The 14,993-nt window shown below is 56.4% G+C and overlaps 2 protein-coding genes and 1 long non-coding RNA gene across 3 annotated transcripts in view; 2 read left to right on the top strand and 1 right to left on the bottom strand.

Annotated features, from left to right (window-relative positions):
- KDM5B (lysine demethylase 5B) overlaps window positions 1-2,876 on the top strand; it is a 76,929-nt gene extending 74,053 nt beyond the window's left edge. The window contains exons 26-27 of the mRNA XM_067729954.1: window positions 348-668; window positions 1,128-2,876. Of these exons, the coding sequence (XP_067586055.1) occupies window positions 348-668; window positions 1,128-1,265 (459 nt within the window). The 3' untranslated portion in view covers window positions 1,266-2,876. The remainder of the gene's footprint in view (window positions 1-347; window positions 669-1,127) is intronic.
- Window positions 2,877-10,283: 7,407 nt separating this feature from the next.
- LOC137220205 (uncharacterized) lies at window positions 10,284-13,349 on the bottom strand. The gene is made up of 3 exons (XR_010941553.1): window positions 13,041-13,349; window positions 12,457-12,591; window positions 10,284-11,310 (listed from the first exon to the last, which is right to left on the bottom strand). It is a non-coding gene; the product is annotated as an uncharacterized lncRNA (long non-coding RNA).
- A 257-nt stretch (window positions 13,350-13,606) lies between these two features.
- The window catches only part of SYT2 (synaptotagmin 2), an 85,419-nt gene continuing 84,032 nt past the window's right edge, over window positions 13,607-14,993 (top strand). The window contains exon 1 of the mRNA XM_067729948.1: window positions 13,607-13,788. The gene's annotated coding sequence lies outside the window, so the exon portion shown is untranslated. The remainder of the gene's footprint in view (window positions 13,789-14,993) is intronic.

The raw sequence follows: 14,993 nt of genomic DNA, 5'->3' as shown, positions 1-14,993 counted from the left end.
GCAAGGTATTGCCTTGGTTCCTTAGCTGTCTGTGGGTTAACACCTAGATAGAAAACACTCTGTGGACGTCAGGGACTTCCTCGTGGGTTTGGCCAAAAGAATGTGGCATCTCCCCTCTCCCGGAGCTGGTTGGCTAATTTGAAACGAATTGTGTCTGTGACATTTCTGTTTTCCAGTGTTGCTTTGGTAGACTAAACAGTGAAGTTAGGTGGTCCTGTAGGATGTGAAGGGGGGGGCGGTGCAGCACGTGTCGGTGTCGATGGGGAGCACCCGCTTCTCGTGCAGCCAGTTCTTGGCATCACTGGTTTTGGCGAGGGGCTAAATGGAGTTTGCCATCTTCCACCCAGAGTGACGGCTGCCGTGGGAAGCGAGACGGAGTCAGCGGCCTCGAGAGCAAACTGAAGAGACGCCTGGAAAGAGAAGGTCTCTCCAGTGAGCGGTGGGATCGAGTCGCCAAAACGCGGACCCCTAAAAAGAAGAGGATCAAACTGAGCCACAGCAAGGACACGAACAGTTTCAAGTTAGAGCGGGCACGTGGCCATGAGCTGGTCCCTTCTGCCGACGCTCATTCCCTGCCCGCAGACGCGTCCTGCTCGGAGCACGAGGACTCTGGGGACGAGGACGCCGTCTGCCCGGCCGTGAGCTGCCTGCAGCCGGAGGGAGACGAGGTCAGTGAGGTTTGGGCCGCGGAGGACGTGCGTTCCCTTAACTCAGAAACCCTGTAAGCTGCAGCTCGCCTGGCCGGGTCTCTCCTGCTTACCTGCCTTGAGCCCATCTGAGTGGATTGCTCACCCTCCCCCACTGGTACCTCTGCTCTCACATCGCTCCTGGGTCTTCTCCCTTTTCTTGAAGAAACTCTTCCTCTGCCCTTTTTCCTTTTCCTGCTCCTCCAGCTTTCACCGCCCAGCGCTAAGAAGGTGGGAGGGATGCTGCTGCCACGCCCTTTGCTTCCTTGTCACAGGGCGGCGCTGTCTTAGCCCCAGAGCAGTCACCACTTGAAGACTGGCTTTGACTCGGTCGCTTGGGCTGCTGTGCCCGAGGTCCCAGTGCTGGGGCAGTTGCCTGCCTGGTGTCTGTCGGGCCTGTTCTCCCCCTGAAAACCCCGTCTCCCTGCTCTCTGTAACCAGGTGGACTGGGTCCAGTGTGATGGCAGCTGCAATCGGTGGTTCCATCAGGTCTGTGTTGGCGTCTGTCCCGAGACGGCCGAGGAGGAGGACTACGTGTGCGCGTGCTGTGCGGCGCCGGGCGCGCCAGGCCGGAGCTAGAGCAACGGACCCTGACTGTAACTCAGGACCCGGCCAGAGGACTCCTCCAGGGTCGCAGCAAAGCTGCAGGCCTGGCACTCAAACCAGCCTGTGAACGGTGCTATTTCTATTCCTTACGGGATCATTTTTCCAGAACTCTTTGAAAAAAAGAAAAAAACGACTAAAAAAATTTTTTGACACTTTTTGTATTTTTTTCCTTAAGAGCCGTTTGTGATTGTTGAGGTTTGAAATGCTGACTGTTTTTTGCAGGGGTTCCCACCAATGTGGAAGGATTGGAGCTTGCACCTTTCATGTACAGCATTAAAATCTTACCTCTTTCTGGGATTTACCGGCTTAAGAGTCCAACTCAGTTTCAGTGCCCAGAAGAGCACCAGAAATTCCAGTAAATCCTCATTTGAGGAATTTCTCTCTTGTTTACTCTGTTACCATATTGGGGAGCTTAAGTTTTTCACTTTTGGGGGTCTTGTTTGTTTCTTTCATCCACTTTTCTTTTTTCCTGGTAGACTAGGTTTATTTATCTAAGCAATAACTTCCATGTTGGTTTCAGTGGCTGGAATTAAAACAAAACAAACTTCCAAACAGTGTGTTGGTGCTTTAGCATCTGGTTGATGTCAGAACGCAAACGTCTAGTTTCTAGTGTCACTGGTGACCTAGTGACATAGAAAAGAGGCTGCTCTGTAAGTACCTGCCACAGCTGTATTTTGGCTTTCTCCTTGCTCCTTCCCTCCTCGCCTGTTTTTTTGGTAGCTTGTATCAAATGTTGCAGTTTATGTTGTGGAATAAATCCTTGGTCCTAATATAACACTAAATGCTGGTTATTTAGAGCCATTAGCCTACATCTGCTTCTGCCCCTCCACCTGTGGGCTTTGAAGAGCGGCGGGGTTGCTTGCTTTTGCCTCTGCCCAGCCAGGCTACAGTAGCGGTGGCTGGTAGCCTGCAGACATTAGGGGATTCTTTTGTATCCTGCTCTGTTCGGTGGGCCATATGCCTCCAGTCCCCACTCACAAAGACCCCTCTTTCCTCCCGTCTTCAAGGAATAGAACCTGTCTTAAAAGCCATGCTATTTTTAAATAAGCTTTCTCAGAATGTTGGCAAATCATTCCAGTCCTCAGATCGGCCCTCCTTGTGGGAATGATGTCTTTATTATATTTGAATTGACAGGGAAACTTAGTTTAGGGTTGAGATGTCAGAAGGGGAGATGTAAGGAGAGTGCACCCTCACACAGAGCTAGGAGGGTGTGGGTCGAGGAAACACTTCTGAACACCCAGGCTCTGCCCTCTCACTTTCCTTGCTATATCTCGCTCTCTCTCTCACTGTTGTTACTGGTCATGGATGGCTCACAGCCTTTCTCTGCCTTTTCTTTTAAAGGACTCTGTTCTGCAGTGGAGAAGACATTCTGGTGAACAGACTCTTGCTTGCTGTTTGCTATCCTGTTGCTAATAATACCTGTTTTCCCTCCATTATATAGCCATAAACCTGAAGATGGGTAGAAACAGTGGGTCTTTAATAAAACAACAAAAACAGCAGTTTGTGATGTAGCAGAGATTTAAATGTGTACTGCCCCCTTTTATGCAATTCAGATAATTAAATCTCTTTAAGAATGACTTTGAATCGTCTGCAGTTTTCCCAGAGTTGTCATATTTCTCCTTGTCTGATGGGCTTCTGGGGCCAGTGGAGAAGAGCAATCTCCAGAGTCCGATCTGGAGTGGCAGGGGTTTTGGCCTTTGTTTTTTCATTGACGTGTAGTTGATTCACAACGTTGTGCCAATCTCTGCTGGTTTCTGGCCTTTTTAAGCACCCCGATTCTTAGACTCCCCGACATTGGGGCACGATGCTGACTCTCCCAGTTCCACGGAGAACATAAGGTTAAAGGGGACTTTGCTCCTGGAATAAAGCCTTTGCCTGTAGGGAGGGAGCTTCTGCCCATCTGTTGTGCACCTCCCCTGCCCCACGAGCTTTTCTTCTTCACCTGGAGGGTCCCTGACAGTAGCACCCTTGTGCTGAAGAGTCTCTGCCCCGGTTAGGGGGGGGTGGGCAGGAGTGTGTGTACGTAAACCACCTCCCGCCCAGGTGGGGCCATGGTCTGTTACACACGTCGATACTGAAGTTAAAGGCCTGTCACGTGCCAACAGTTATCCTGCTAGTGAATGATGACGGCTCTCCTGGAGCCTCCATCCTACCTGCACGCCAGCACGATGTGGAAACACGGACCCCCGATGGACGCCTTCTGTGAGGGACCCACCGAGACCCCGGAGTGGGGTGTGTTATCTACAAACCGTGCTTGTGCGTGTGAGCTGTGAGGCTGACCTGTACCCTCGTGGAAGCACGAGGCAACACGTGCAAGACGGTACCACACGCAAGCTGACACTGTTCCGTCCCGGGTCTTGCAGCTGCGTGAGGTGTGAGGAAGAAAGGGCTGAGTGAGATTGGAGCCTAAGCCAGGAGGGCACGTGGGTGAAGAATCTGGTGCCCCCACCTCAGTGCCGTGACTGCTGTGTTTGTTTTTCCTCCCAAATCAGGCTGTAGGATTTCTCACCGAGCGCAAAGGGCTTGCCTGTGTGTCGCCTCTGTCCTGCAGGAAGCCTGGGATTTGGACGCGCTGTAAAAGGAAGGTCTGCTGCTTTACCGCTTCGTTTCAGCATCCTGGGAGGAGGGGCTTGTTTACCCCTCTCAGAGCGAATCTGAAGCCAGAGATGCCACCTGAGGTTGTGGCAGTTGGTAGAAACCTGCTTTGTTCTGCCTGCACGCTCTAGTAACGAGAGGCAGAGGTGTTCATGAGACTTGAGGTCTTCGGTGGAAGCATGGGTCCCTGGGCAGGGGTAAGCCTGCGGACAGGATGGGTGTCTCCTGGAGGGCTGAAGCCCGGCCCCCCTGTCCCTCTGGTTGGGCTCTCATCATGGGCCCCGCCGCTCCTTTAATCTCACCGCCCTCTCAAATGGAGACCCGCTTTCGGCTTGCACCAGGCCTTCGTGCCTGTGGGTGTTTTTCTGGGCTCAGCCCCACCTGGGGTTCCTGACACGTGACACAGACTGGGGTGGACTGTCGATGCCACGTACCTGGGACAGGAGGCGGAATGGCACAGCAGGGATTTTAACTGTCGTTGCCTGTTGTTGTTCAGTACCTGTGCCTAGTCTGTGCTGCGCGTTGGCCTCTGTTAGAATGGTCCTTCCTCGGCGTAAAGATGCAGAGAACACAGTTCCTTTCTGCTGAACTTCACCTGCTGGGAGGAAGAGCCGAGGAAAAGGATGAAGAGCCCGGTGCCTTTCCTTGAGCACCGGGGCGATGGCTCCCATCTTCCACCCTCTCCAGCCCAGCACATGGATCCTTTGAGGCCCTCAACTTCTCTGGGCGGTTCCGTGGGACAGAGAAGCTGCCTGGACCTCGTATGAAGTCGTACCATTATAAATCCACTTCCAAAGCATAATGAGTCCATCTGTAAAGTGTACCTTTCACTTCTTCCAAATTTTTGTAAACATTTTCGTGTTTCAAGATTGCTTACATAGGAATACATCTTCACCTTTTTATCAGTTAGGATGGAACCTTTAGATGGTGACCCAGCTCCCTCTTCTGTTCTGGGCTACTTGTACTAGGATGAAGGGTGGCGAGCGATGTGCTCTTAACTTTCAGGAGGACCCGCTGCGTTGGATGGAAGAATGGGATTGCGAGGTCGTTGGAGCTGCTGCAGGTGAGTGGAGGCCAAAGGACTCTTCTTTCTGTTTCCCTTGAATGGGAGCACAGAGAAATTTTAAATGGCCTTTATCAGGGAACAATGTTATTTGCTCTGTTGAAAAGAAATGCCCAAGACACCCTCTCCCCACAAGGAAATGTGGGGCTCCTGCAAGCTCCCCTAGCTGGATGTTGGGGTCGGGGGGAGTGCGGGTTCAAAAGCACTGGCTCCTGTCTGCCGGTGATCCTGGTAGGAACATACACAGGAGGAGGCCCCTTCTGCATAGGGCCGGAACAGGTCGTTGGACAGTTCATCAAAGAGTCAGTTAACAGACGAAAAAAGATACGCTTACCTAAGTTGTATGTCCATCCACTTAAACTAAAATTGAGAAAAATTAGTTTGGAGAGGCAAGGGCTTTTCTTTACAGTAATCACATGCATTGTGTATGATTTTTCAGTTTCGGCTTCCTTTAAAATGGATAAAGAATTTAGATATTGTGAAGGAATTTGACTTTAGAATTCAAGATACTTACGTTCTCCAATCTTTTGTTAGAGTTTTCACCTGTACCTAATTTAACAGCAACTTTTTAAAGCAACTCAATCTAGTTTTTATAAAAACAGCTCTTCACACTCATAGGTTTATGTAATAATCAAAACATAATGGCTACAACAGACTGACTCGTGGGCAACTAGGAACAGGTGAGACCGGAAGAGGGCCGACTTCGGGCCAGGGAAGACCCGAGCCGGGAAGAAGCTGCCGTTGGCCAGTCGGGCATCTGCTGTGTTCACAGCTACCTGGTCCAGCTCTTGCAAGACTTCATAAGCTCCTGGGAGATAGCTCAGTGTCCTCTGGGCGGGGCCGTCCTGACCTGCCGGCCGGGTGCGGCCCACCGGGGCTTCTGTTCTCAGCGCGGGTGGCGAGCATCCCTGTCTCACGGGTGTGAGAGCTGAGGGGCGGCAGTCCTAGGAGCGTGGGCTTTGGAATTGGATGAGCCTGGTCTGGCTCTATGCCTACTCTAAGTGAGAGCCAGCCTCGGGGCTCTCAAAGATCGGAGCGTGCTGCCCGGGGCCGGCGAGCCTGTTGCACCCCTCTGCCCGTGCCCCACTGTTTTCTGTTCCTAGACAGCAGGGACTAGAGGGGGCAAGTGTGATGATCTAGGTCACTGCCATCGATGAGTCATCTGTGCCTTTGTGGCCCTGGTTGTGAGGGGCTTTTACGTTACAGAGATGCTTTGAAATCTAGCCGCCCCCCAAATTCCTCACTAAGTTTCCTTTTCCCCACAGATATCAAGGACAGCGGTGTGTCTGTGATGATGCTTGCCTTACTGTGCCTCTGCGTGTTCCCCGTGAGGCCAGGGTCTGTTGGGCACGGGCCTCCCAACCTTGTTGTGCTCGAGACATTGACTAGCTGAGGTCGTAGTGGACGTGGGTGCCCAGCCCGTTTCCTGCTCTCTTCATTCCCACCCCCACCCCCCGCCCTCCAAGAAACTTCTCAAGGAGGGAGAGTGAGCAAGTTAGAGGGCACTTGTTGCTGCATGAAGGGCAAGCAGTTCCCAGAAAGCAGAGCAGACGGAGGCGGGAATGAGGCAGCGTGCCTGGGAACGGGGCTCTCGGCTCAGCGAGACCCTACCGCCGCCCAAGGCTCTGCCCCTGGAGCCCTGCTCGTGGGTGCGGGCGGAGGTTTCCCTGGTCGGATCGGCCAGGAGAGGAGCAGAGTGGGCTCAGGCAGTCTCTGGCCGCCTTAGACGTTACCAAGGCTCCAGCCCTGCCTCGCATGCCCCCTTCCCCAACTTCAGTCTTCGGGAAATGGGGAGGGAGGGATTGGGGACCGAGGCCCTCGGTGCAGGGATCACAGTTTACAGGATGACCACAGGGAAAGGCTGGGCCGGCAGAGGACTGAGCTGTGCTGACTGGGAGCCTCCCAGCTGGTTCCGGACTCCAGAGCCCCGAGCAAGCATCGTGGGGGTGTGGCCTGAGCAGGACTGCGGGGGCACTCATGAGCCGGACCCCAAGCCTGTGTCCTAGAAATAACGCAGCCAGGCCTTCCCACTGTGCCGAGACCGCTGCACGGCACAGCGCTTTACGGCGGCCGGGTGCCGTTCTTAAGGCTTTACCCCCGCTCCGGAGCTGACATTCCCCCTTGGGTGTGCGGCCATGGCCGGAATTTTGATGGCAAATTGTGCCCTTAATCCTGAGCTTCAGAATTGGAAATAGGGAGCAGGTGGGTATCAGTCGAGGGAGGGACGTCCAGGTTCCTGAGGAGATTGTGCCTCCGGCCCGGCTTTTCTGTCCTAGCCTGAGCTCATGGCAATCACAGTTCTGGTCGACGACCGCAGTCTCTGAATGCGCCGACACAGTCGGGTGGCCCTCAGGACAATCCTGCAGGAGCGTCTCGCGAGCGGCAGAGGGCAGCAGAGGGCCGGCGCCGGGCCGCTTTCCTAACAGGTCCCTGAGCCGGGCCTCTGCGGCCCCTGCTGGAGCCCTGCCTGGGCCTCTCCGTCCTGCCTCTACGCCAGCGGCTGCAACGTGGAGCATCTTAGAGGTTCTGCTCCGTTTAGGGGAGACTGAGTCGTGGACTTCAGATGGGCAGTCAGGCCTTCTACCCAAGCTGCTGCTAGTCCCAGTTCTGTGCCCCGCGCGAATCTTGTAGATTCGGGGCCCACAGAACGTGGTTGCCGTCCCCGAGCACCTCAAGTCCAGTGGGGGAGGGGCCTGTGTAAACAGATCTTTGGGATTTCTTGCTCTCATGGGCGTCACAACTGTGACGGGGTCAGAGAAGAGCTGCCCTTGGGTTATCTCACTACAAACTAGCCGTGTGGCCATGCTGAGGATGAAGGCCTGGCCCACTTGACTCCCTTCCCCGCCCCCCCACCCCCGACCCAATTGCCACCCAGTTCCCACCTAAGGGAATCAGAGATGCTGACTGCACGTTGTTCTGGGGAAGGGGCAGGCCTTGCCTCCGAGTGGGACCCTTGGGTACAAACTCTGCTCATGTGAGTAGAGAAAACACCTTCAAGGACGCCCGGTGTGGCCAGAACAAGATGTATGTGTGGGGCGAGCAACGACGAGAAATAATAAAAGCCGACACTTCATACATGCTGGGCACTCTCTGAAAGCCTTGCATAAAGTGACTCAATCTCCGCAGCCTCCCAATGAGGTCAGTACTCTCGTACCCACTTCACAGATGGGCAACTGGATTTCAGAGAGGTTAAGACTGAAGGCCATCTAGCTGGTATAGAGGAGCGAGCATTCAAACCCAGACAGTCTGATTCAAGAGTCTGGACCCGTACAAACAAGATGGAAGGCCTCTGTGTATCCTTGAGCCTAGCGTTTGGGATGTGTGGCTCCCCAGAGCAATAAAGAATTCCTAAAAACTCCACAGCAAAGTTTCTGATGCCCTTAAAGGCTGTGGGTTTTCTTCCACCACCAGTAGGGTGCAGCTCACAGAAGCCTTACTTTTAGAGAACTGAGTGACCTTTTGTTTTTCGCCTTAAACTTGTTTGGCTAATTCAAGTTGGAAATGCATTTCAGCTGCCTCGTTAAGGTCTGGGTATCGGCTGCTTCAGGATGCAGGCCTGGGTTCCGGCACCCTGCCCTTAGGGGCTCCTGGGGTGGGCAGAGGCACATCACTTGGGATGGAGGCCAGGCATAGCCGTTGAGATCCTGGCAACGAGAGCAAGTCAGCGCCAGGGAACAAGGCCTTTAGCGATGGGAGGGCCGTGGCTTCCAGGTGACTGGCCTGACTGGCCCGGCCTGAAGCAAGGGCTCTGTGGTAGCAGGGCCTTATCTGGGCAGAAGTCCACAGTCAACACCCGCAGCCCAGATAAAGGACCCATCAGGCCGTGCCGCTTGTGAGCTTACACACGCACGCACACACACGAGAATGACATAAGAGTGACGTACTCCCTGGCTCCGATGGAGCCCCTTCTGGGCCGGGTGTTTGGACCCCCTCCATTGATCCTCCCCTCATTCGCATGAAGTGAACTCACTTGCTAAGGACCCAGGCCTGTGGGAGGCAAGCTGAGATTTGAACCCAGGCGGCTGGGCTTCAGAACCCAAACTGGCCGGCAACACACATGCGGCCCCCTTTGATAAGCCAGCAGGGGAGGGGACCAGCCTGGGCCTCCAACCACCTGACATGAGTGGCTTTTCTAAACCACAAACTTGACCAGGTTCCTCCTGTGTGTAGACGCCTTCAGTGGTCTCCGTTCTCTTCTGAAGAAAATCCTAACAGCCTGGTGTAGAGCCCAACCACCGTGGTCTTGCCCTCGCGTCTGACCTTGCACAACCCCTCAGTCCCAGCACACGTGGCCCCCGGTGGGGCTATTTTCCTGTCCCTAAAGCATCAGAACAGTAGTTGCCTGTTGTCAAGGTCCTGCTCAGGGTTTCTGAAGTCTTTTCTCAGTGGTGACAGCAGTGCCTCGGTAGGTGCTGGAGTCTCCATCTGACAGACTCGGGGGCTGAGCTTCAGAGAGTTAGGAGACGCGCCCCTGGCCATGCGGCTTCCTGTCCGACCCCCCAGTTTAACTGTCCACCTGACCCACTGCTGCCATCTGGCCTGGAGGCACTGGAAAGTCACTTGGTCAGTCACTGCGGGACCCTTGCCGTCCCCCTGGGGGTCTCTCTCGGGTTTCAGTTGGTGCACGTGGCTTCCACCGTCTTCTCTAAGGAGGCCATGAGCCCTGGGCGGCGTGCAAGTGTTGGCCTCCGTGCCGCCAGCCCCTGGCGGGTGCCTGATAGACAACATCCTCAGTGATGGGAGAGCTCTGACTGGACAAGATGAGGCACGCGAATGAGGCTGAAGTCGAGGTTTTGCTCCAGATTTGCACCCGAGGCCCGGAGAAGGGTGGCTGGTGGCCCTGGGACACCCAAGCCGGCCCTGTGTCCATCGAGGCCTCTCCCCCTGCTGTCCTCTCCTCTAGCTTCCGGTGCTCACCTCGCCGGGCCCCACCAGGCCGCTCTGAGACACGACCTCAACACAGAGAGAGTTCATGGACGCGGGCATGGTAAAGGGCCCGGGTGAGTTATTCAGAAAATGTCTCAACTGATTTGCTTTTCACCCCCTCGATGGTCAGTGTCCTGAGAGCCATGGTTGCCCTTGGGAAAGAGGAGTCGTCCTGCCCGCTGTGGTTTCCAGCTCGGAGCACGTGCCCTGCACACGCCGGGGGGCATGCCCCTCTGTGCAGAGCCCCTCCTGCATTTCTGGATTCACTGGAAGAGGGCCGGGGGGTCTGGGGAAGGGGCAGCCTAGTCCAGGAGAAACCTCTCCTCTGCTGGGGGAGTGAGAACCCGGGCTCAGAGGATTTACCTGGGACACAGGACTGACTGGAGCTTCACCGAGGAAGGAGGAAATACAGTGATAAAATCCGGTGTTTAAAATTATTACTCCCTTTGACTCTGAGAAAGAAGAGAAATCACGTTCACTTTCAGCCAAGTTAGGGGATGGAAGAATGTGAAAAGAGGAAGGCCCCATGATGTTCACTAGGTCCTTCGACCTGATGAGAATCTGAGATCGTTATCTTTGTGACTTAGTTTCTTCTCTATGCCAGGTATGGTCCTGAAAACCGTAAGATGCCCCCTCTCTGGCAGTGTGAAATTAGAGATGAGAAGGCCTCCTCCACCCTCCCCATTCTGTAGTATTTAAAAGTTTCATTGGACTCACTTTTAAAAATTGTTTTTATTTTGTTCATTGCATGGGGAATAAACAATTATAGTTCACTTAATCAGCTTCCTGGAGGAGTTGGCCTTCACCGGCTTTTTTGGGTTTTTGGGGTTTTTTAAATTAAAATGTAAGATATTATGTGAATTGTATGATATTTAACTTTATCCATGTTTCATTTTTTGGCCCCATCTAATGAGTTAATGTCTTCTGTATTAAAAGCATTTTTATGCAATAGCTAAAATTAAGTGGACTTTAGTGTGAAATATGTTGATGTAAGTAAATTCAAAATACATTTAAGCTTGGTATGTCTACGAAATCAGATTAGATGAAGGTCACCAAGACCTGAGTGGCAGGAATTGCACAGAAGTGTTAGAAGCCTTCACTCTCTTACAAGCAGGAAAGCAGGTGTCTCAGTGGAGAGCTTCACCAAGGTCTGCCGAATTGTCAGGAACAATGCAAACTGCTCCCGAGAGTGACAGGATGGGCGGGGCGGGCGGGGGTGCCGCGGGAGGATGGGAAGGGCAGGGTTGGGAGCGGTTTATGTTGGGAGGGGTGTGAAGAGAAAGCAGAGCCCGGGAGCTGCCCAGGCCCTGCGGTGTTATGGCGGCTCTGGCTGTGTTCTATCTGCTCTGATGGCAACAGCAGAGCTTTGACAGCTTCGTGAGGACAAAGACATCACCAGAACAGAGAGCGGGAGCAATCCAAGTGCCAGCAGTCCTGTAAGAGAAGAAGATGGGCAAAAATGGGATTATTTAAGCAGATCAGCGGCCGGTGGACATTGGGGCAGGGAGTCTGGGTCCCCGGGGAGAGCCTTGATGGGGGAGATGCTGCTCTTCCCTCTGTGCCCTGTCTCCGACCTGGGAACAACCAGAAATGAAACAGCAGGAAGCTCTTGTCCAGTAGAAAGTGGAGAAGCCGCGTAACCGGGGGCTTATGGGCTCTTTCTCCCTGGAGAACTCTCAAAACTAGGCAGCCCTCCCCCATCTTCATGGGTTCAAATGGTACTGCACGGAGACAGAGGGATTGCCTTGGTGGCCTAGTTGAGCAGCAGTTCAGAGACGGTGGTCTAGGACGACCACGGACTCTTCTTTCAAAGGATAAACAGTTGAAAAGGAAGTATCTAATAACTGGCGGGTGGGTGGTGGACATCCCTCCCACCCTTTCCTTTTCTAGCCCCTGAGCCCCGGGGAGTGGACGCCAGGGGTGCTGAGCTCCCAGTCAGGTTTGTGGCCGACACTGCTGGTCCTGATGAAGTAAAAGAACATGGAGGCCGTGGCCAGGGACACCACATTTTTCGTGTAACTAGATTGACCATAGCCTTGACTCTCTAAATAGTCTGGGAGGCAGGCTGGCTCCCTCTGCCCCAGGTCCCCGGGCTCATTTAACAGATGCGGGGCCAGTAGGCGACACAGGTTTTGAGTGGAGTGGTGGGCGGCAAGGCGGCCCAGTTGGCCTGGCCGGGTTCTGTGGCGGAAGACCGCAGCCCTCTCTCTGGCCTGCGTCCTGCAGATTCACCATCAGCTGGGAAGAGCAGGAAGGAGTGACCTGAGCCTTTTAGGGAAGCAGCGGGGTCCTGGGACGCACTGGCTGAGGTGGGTAGCCTGATGACACCCTCCCTCGTGGCCGCGGATTCAGACTCCACTCCCGGCTTCGTCCTCTGCCCCTTGCCCGGTGAGTGGGGGTGACCTCCAGGCCTTGGGCGGGCACAGCTTCAGTTTCATTTAGGATCCCCCAGGCCTTCCATCCCCTTGAGGCAAGCTGGCTGGGATGGCCTCCATGTTCTACCTCGTATTATCGGCCAAGTGATCTGGAAAAGCCCTGCTTCTCTCCCCGCCTCCCCCCTCCCCTCTCCACAAAGCTTACCTTCTCTTTGCTTCCCGCCTACTGCGGTATTCCATCCCTCACTCAGTAAGTATGTACTGAGGACTGACGTCAGGTCAGGCGCATTCTGGCGGGAACCTCTCTGGGCATCCCTGGGAGAGGCAGGTGCCCGCAGTCCTGTTGTAAAGTTGACTGGAAATGAGCTCGTGAATATTCAGATAGTCGCACCGTGCTGCCAGGAGCTCCTGGCGCTGGCTCCTTCCCGCTGCCCGGGAAGGAAGAGCTCCACTTGGCGCTTGCCACCCCTGCCCCTTCTATCCACCACGGACAGTCTGCGGCTCCTTGGCCAAAGTACCATCGGGGGCCGTTTCCTCCCTGCGAACCGCCCTCGTACCCACCTAGAGGGCTGTCCTTGGCACTGAGAGGCCAGCGCGTGTGGAAACCCCTGTCGTGTGGTGAATGGTCATCCGCACTCCCTCTGGGTCCTCCTCCTGCCCACCCTCCCCGTTCTCTCACCTGCCCCAGGCACCTTTAACTTCTCCCAAGCATCCTCCCCTTCCTCCCCAACCCTTTAGGCTCAGAAGCCCCTCCCTCCAGGTGACAACTGCAGGTAGAGGTGGCCTTACGAGGAGGAGGAGGAGGACGGCGAGGAGAGGGGCTTAGAGATCCCAAATGGCTACGGGGCTCCTGAGGCCAATAATGGAGCCTCGAGCTGCAGTGGGCTGGGGAGGCTGGGGCGAAGGAGCTGGCCCTACGGAGACAGCCCATCTCGGGCGGGGACTACGAGACCCGGTTCCGGTTCGACTCTCCCTGACCCTGAGCAGCAGCCGTGACCTTGAGCAGGAAGTGGGGAGGGGGCGGGCTCAGAGGGACTGCGCGAAGGGGTACCCGGGTCTGCTCAGAGCAGGCCCGCCCCTGCACCTCCTCCAGACCGCCCCGCTCCTCCTCGTCCTCCGCCCCTCCTCCCGGACTCCGCCCCTCCTCCCGGACTCCTCCCCCTCCTGTCAGGTCTGCCCCTCCTCCCGGGCTCCGCCCCCTCCTGTCAGGTCTCCACCTCCTCCCCGGACCCCGCCCCCTCCTCCTGGTCCCCTCTCCCTCCTCCCCTTCCCTTCCCCCTCCTCTGGGACCCCGCCCCCTCCTCCGACCCCGCCCCCAGCCTCCTCCCCGCACTGCAGCGCGCACCACGGGTCGCGCGCCTCCCTGGCAGCGGCGCAGGCTGCAAGCTCAGCAAGTCTTGCGGCAAAGACACTCGGGCCGAGTTGGGGCCGGGGCGCAGCGGGACTCCGGGCCGGGAGCGGACGCCCCCTCGGCCGTCGTCTGCAGCCCGCCGCGCCTCACTTCGGGGATCCGGGTCTCTCCTGGCTGGCCACCCCGGTGAGTCGTACCCCCGCGCCGTGGGGGGCACCGGCCTCCGCCTCCGAAGTTTCTGCTACTGAGGCGAGGGGCCTCGGGTGGGGTCTGCTCCCGTCGGTGGGTGGGGTCGGGGAACTTTGAGGCCAAGGGGGCCTGGCGCCCGCCCCGTCCTTTGGGGGGAGTTTGCACGCGTCCGGATGAAGCTTCGTTTGGGGAGCTGGACCCGAGCGGCGAGCAGTCGGCTGCGCTGCCGGTTTGGGGCGGGAGGAGGGGGCAGGTTTCTGCCCTGGGCACCCCGGGGCGAGCTGCAGGGCAAAGGGGCGGCCGACGTCCCTTGAACCCCCGGCCTCTGCGCCCCCCGCCCTTCCCGCGTCTCCGGGACACCCTCACTCGCGTCTCGCCCACCCCTGCCGCCTGAGCGGTCTCCAACGGAGGTTCTCTTGCCCCCGCCTCAAGATTTGGGGACCGCCGGCCCCGCCGTCGTGGGGGAGGGGGGCGGGCGGGGAGCGTCCTAGAGCTCCGGGAGGCGGAGACCCTGGATGGGGAGAAGGCGAGGAGGCAAAGTACGGGGATTGTCTGGAAGTGAGGGTCCGGAGGAGCTGGGACAAGGGCCGCGAAGGGGATGGAGGCGCCCCTCACCTCCTCCAAATCTCATGACTCAGCAGACCTAGGACGTCCCGTCCCACGGCAGCCCTCCGCCCCCGCTGGGCGCCCAGACCCACCCGCCTCCTGGGCTCCTTCATTTACTCTCCCGCTTGGGGTTCCCCCTTCCCCTGCCTCTATTCCCTCCCCGTCTCAGGACACCGGGTGCTTATTTTTTAACTAAAAAGATAGGTGATTTATCGTTTCTCCTTCCCCCTTTTCATTCCCACATTCCACAGGTGCCTCCAGGACACCCCCAGCCCATGGTGTGTGTGTGTGATGGGGGCCGCCAAAGCCCCATCTCTCCCCTCTGCAGCATCCTCCCCCCGCCGCTGTTAGGGTAGAGGATTAAGTACTCACTGCTGCTTTCTCCTGTGGTGGCCGAGAGAAAGCGGCACAAGGACAGAGGAGGCGGCGGCCCAGAAGGGGACACTGCAGTGGGGAGAGAGGGCTGCCCAGATTGGAGTGGGGTGGGCTCAAGGCCCAGGAAGTCCTTAGGATCCAGGGCTACCCAGAAAGACGGGAGGGTGGGCTAGGGTCCGACCTGGAGAGCTGGGGGGCCCCCTCCCCCCTCCCCCCACCCC

The sequence above is a fragment of the Pseudorca crassidens genome, chromosome 2 (assembly GCF_039906515.1).
Source record: "Pseudorca crassidens isolate mPseCra1 chromosome 2, mPseCra1.hap1, whole genome shotgun sequence".
Taxonomy (NCBI): Eukaryota; Metazoa; Chordata; class Mammalia; order Artiodactyla; family Delphinidae; genus Pseudorca; species Pseudorca crassidens.
This window is presented reverse-complemented; position numbering and strand designations above follow the sequence as displayed.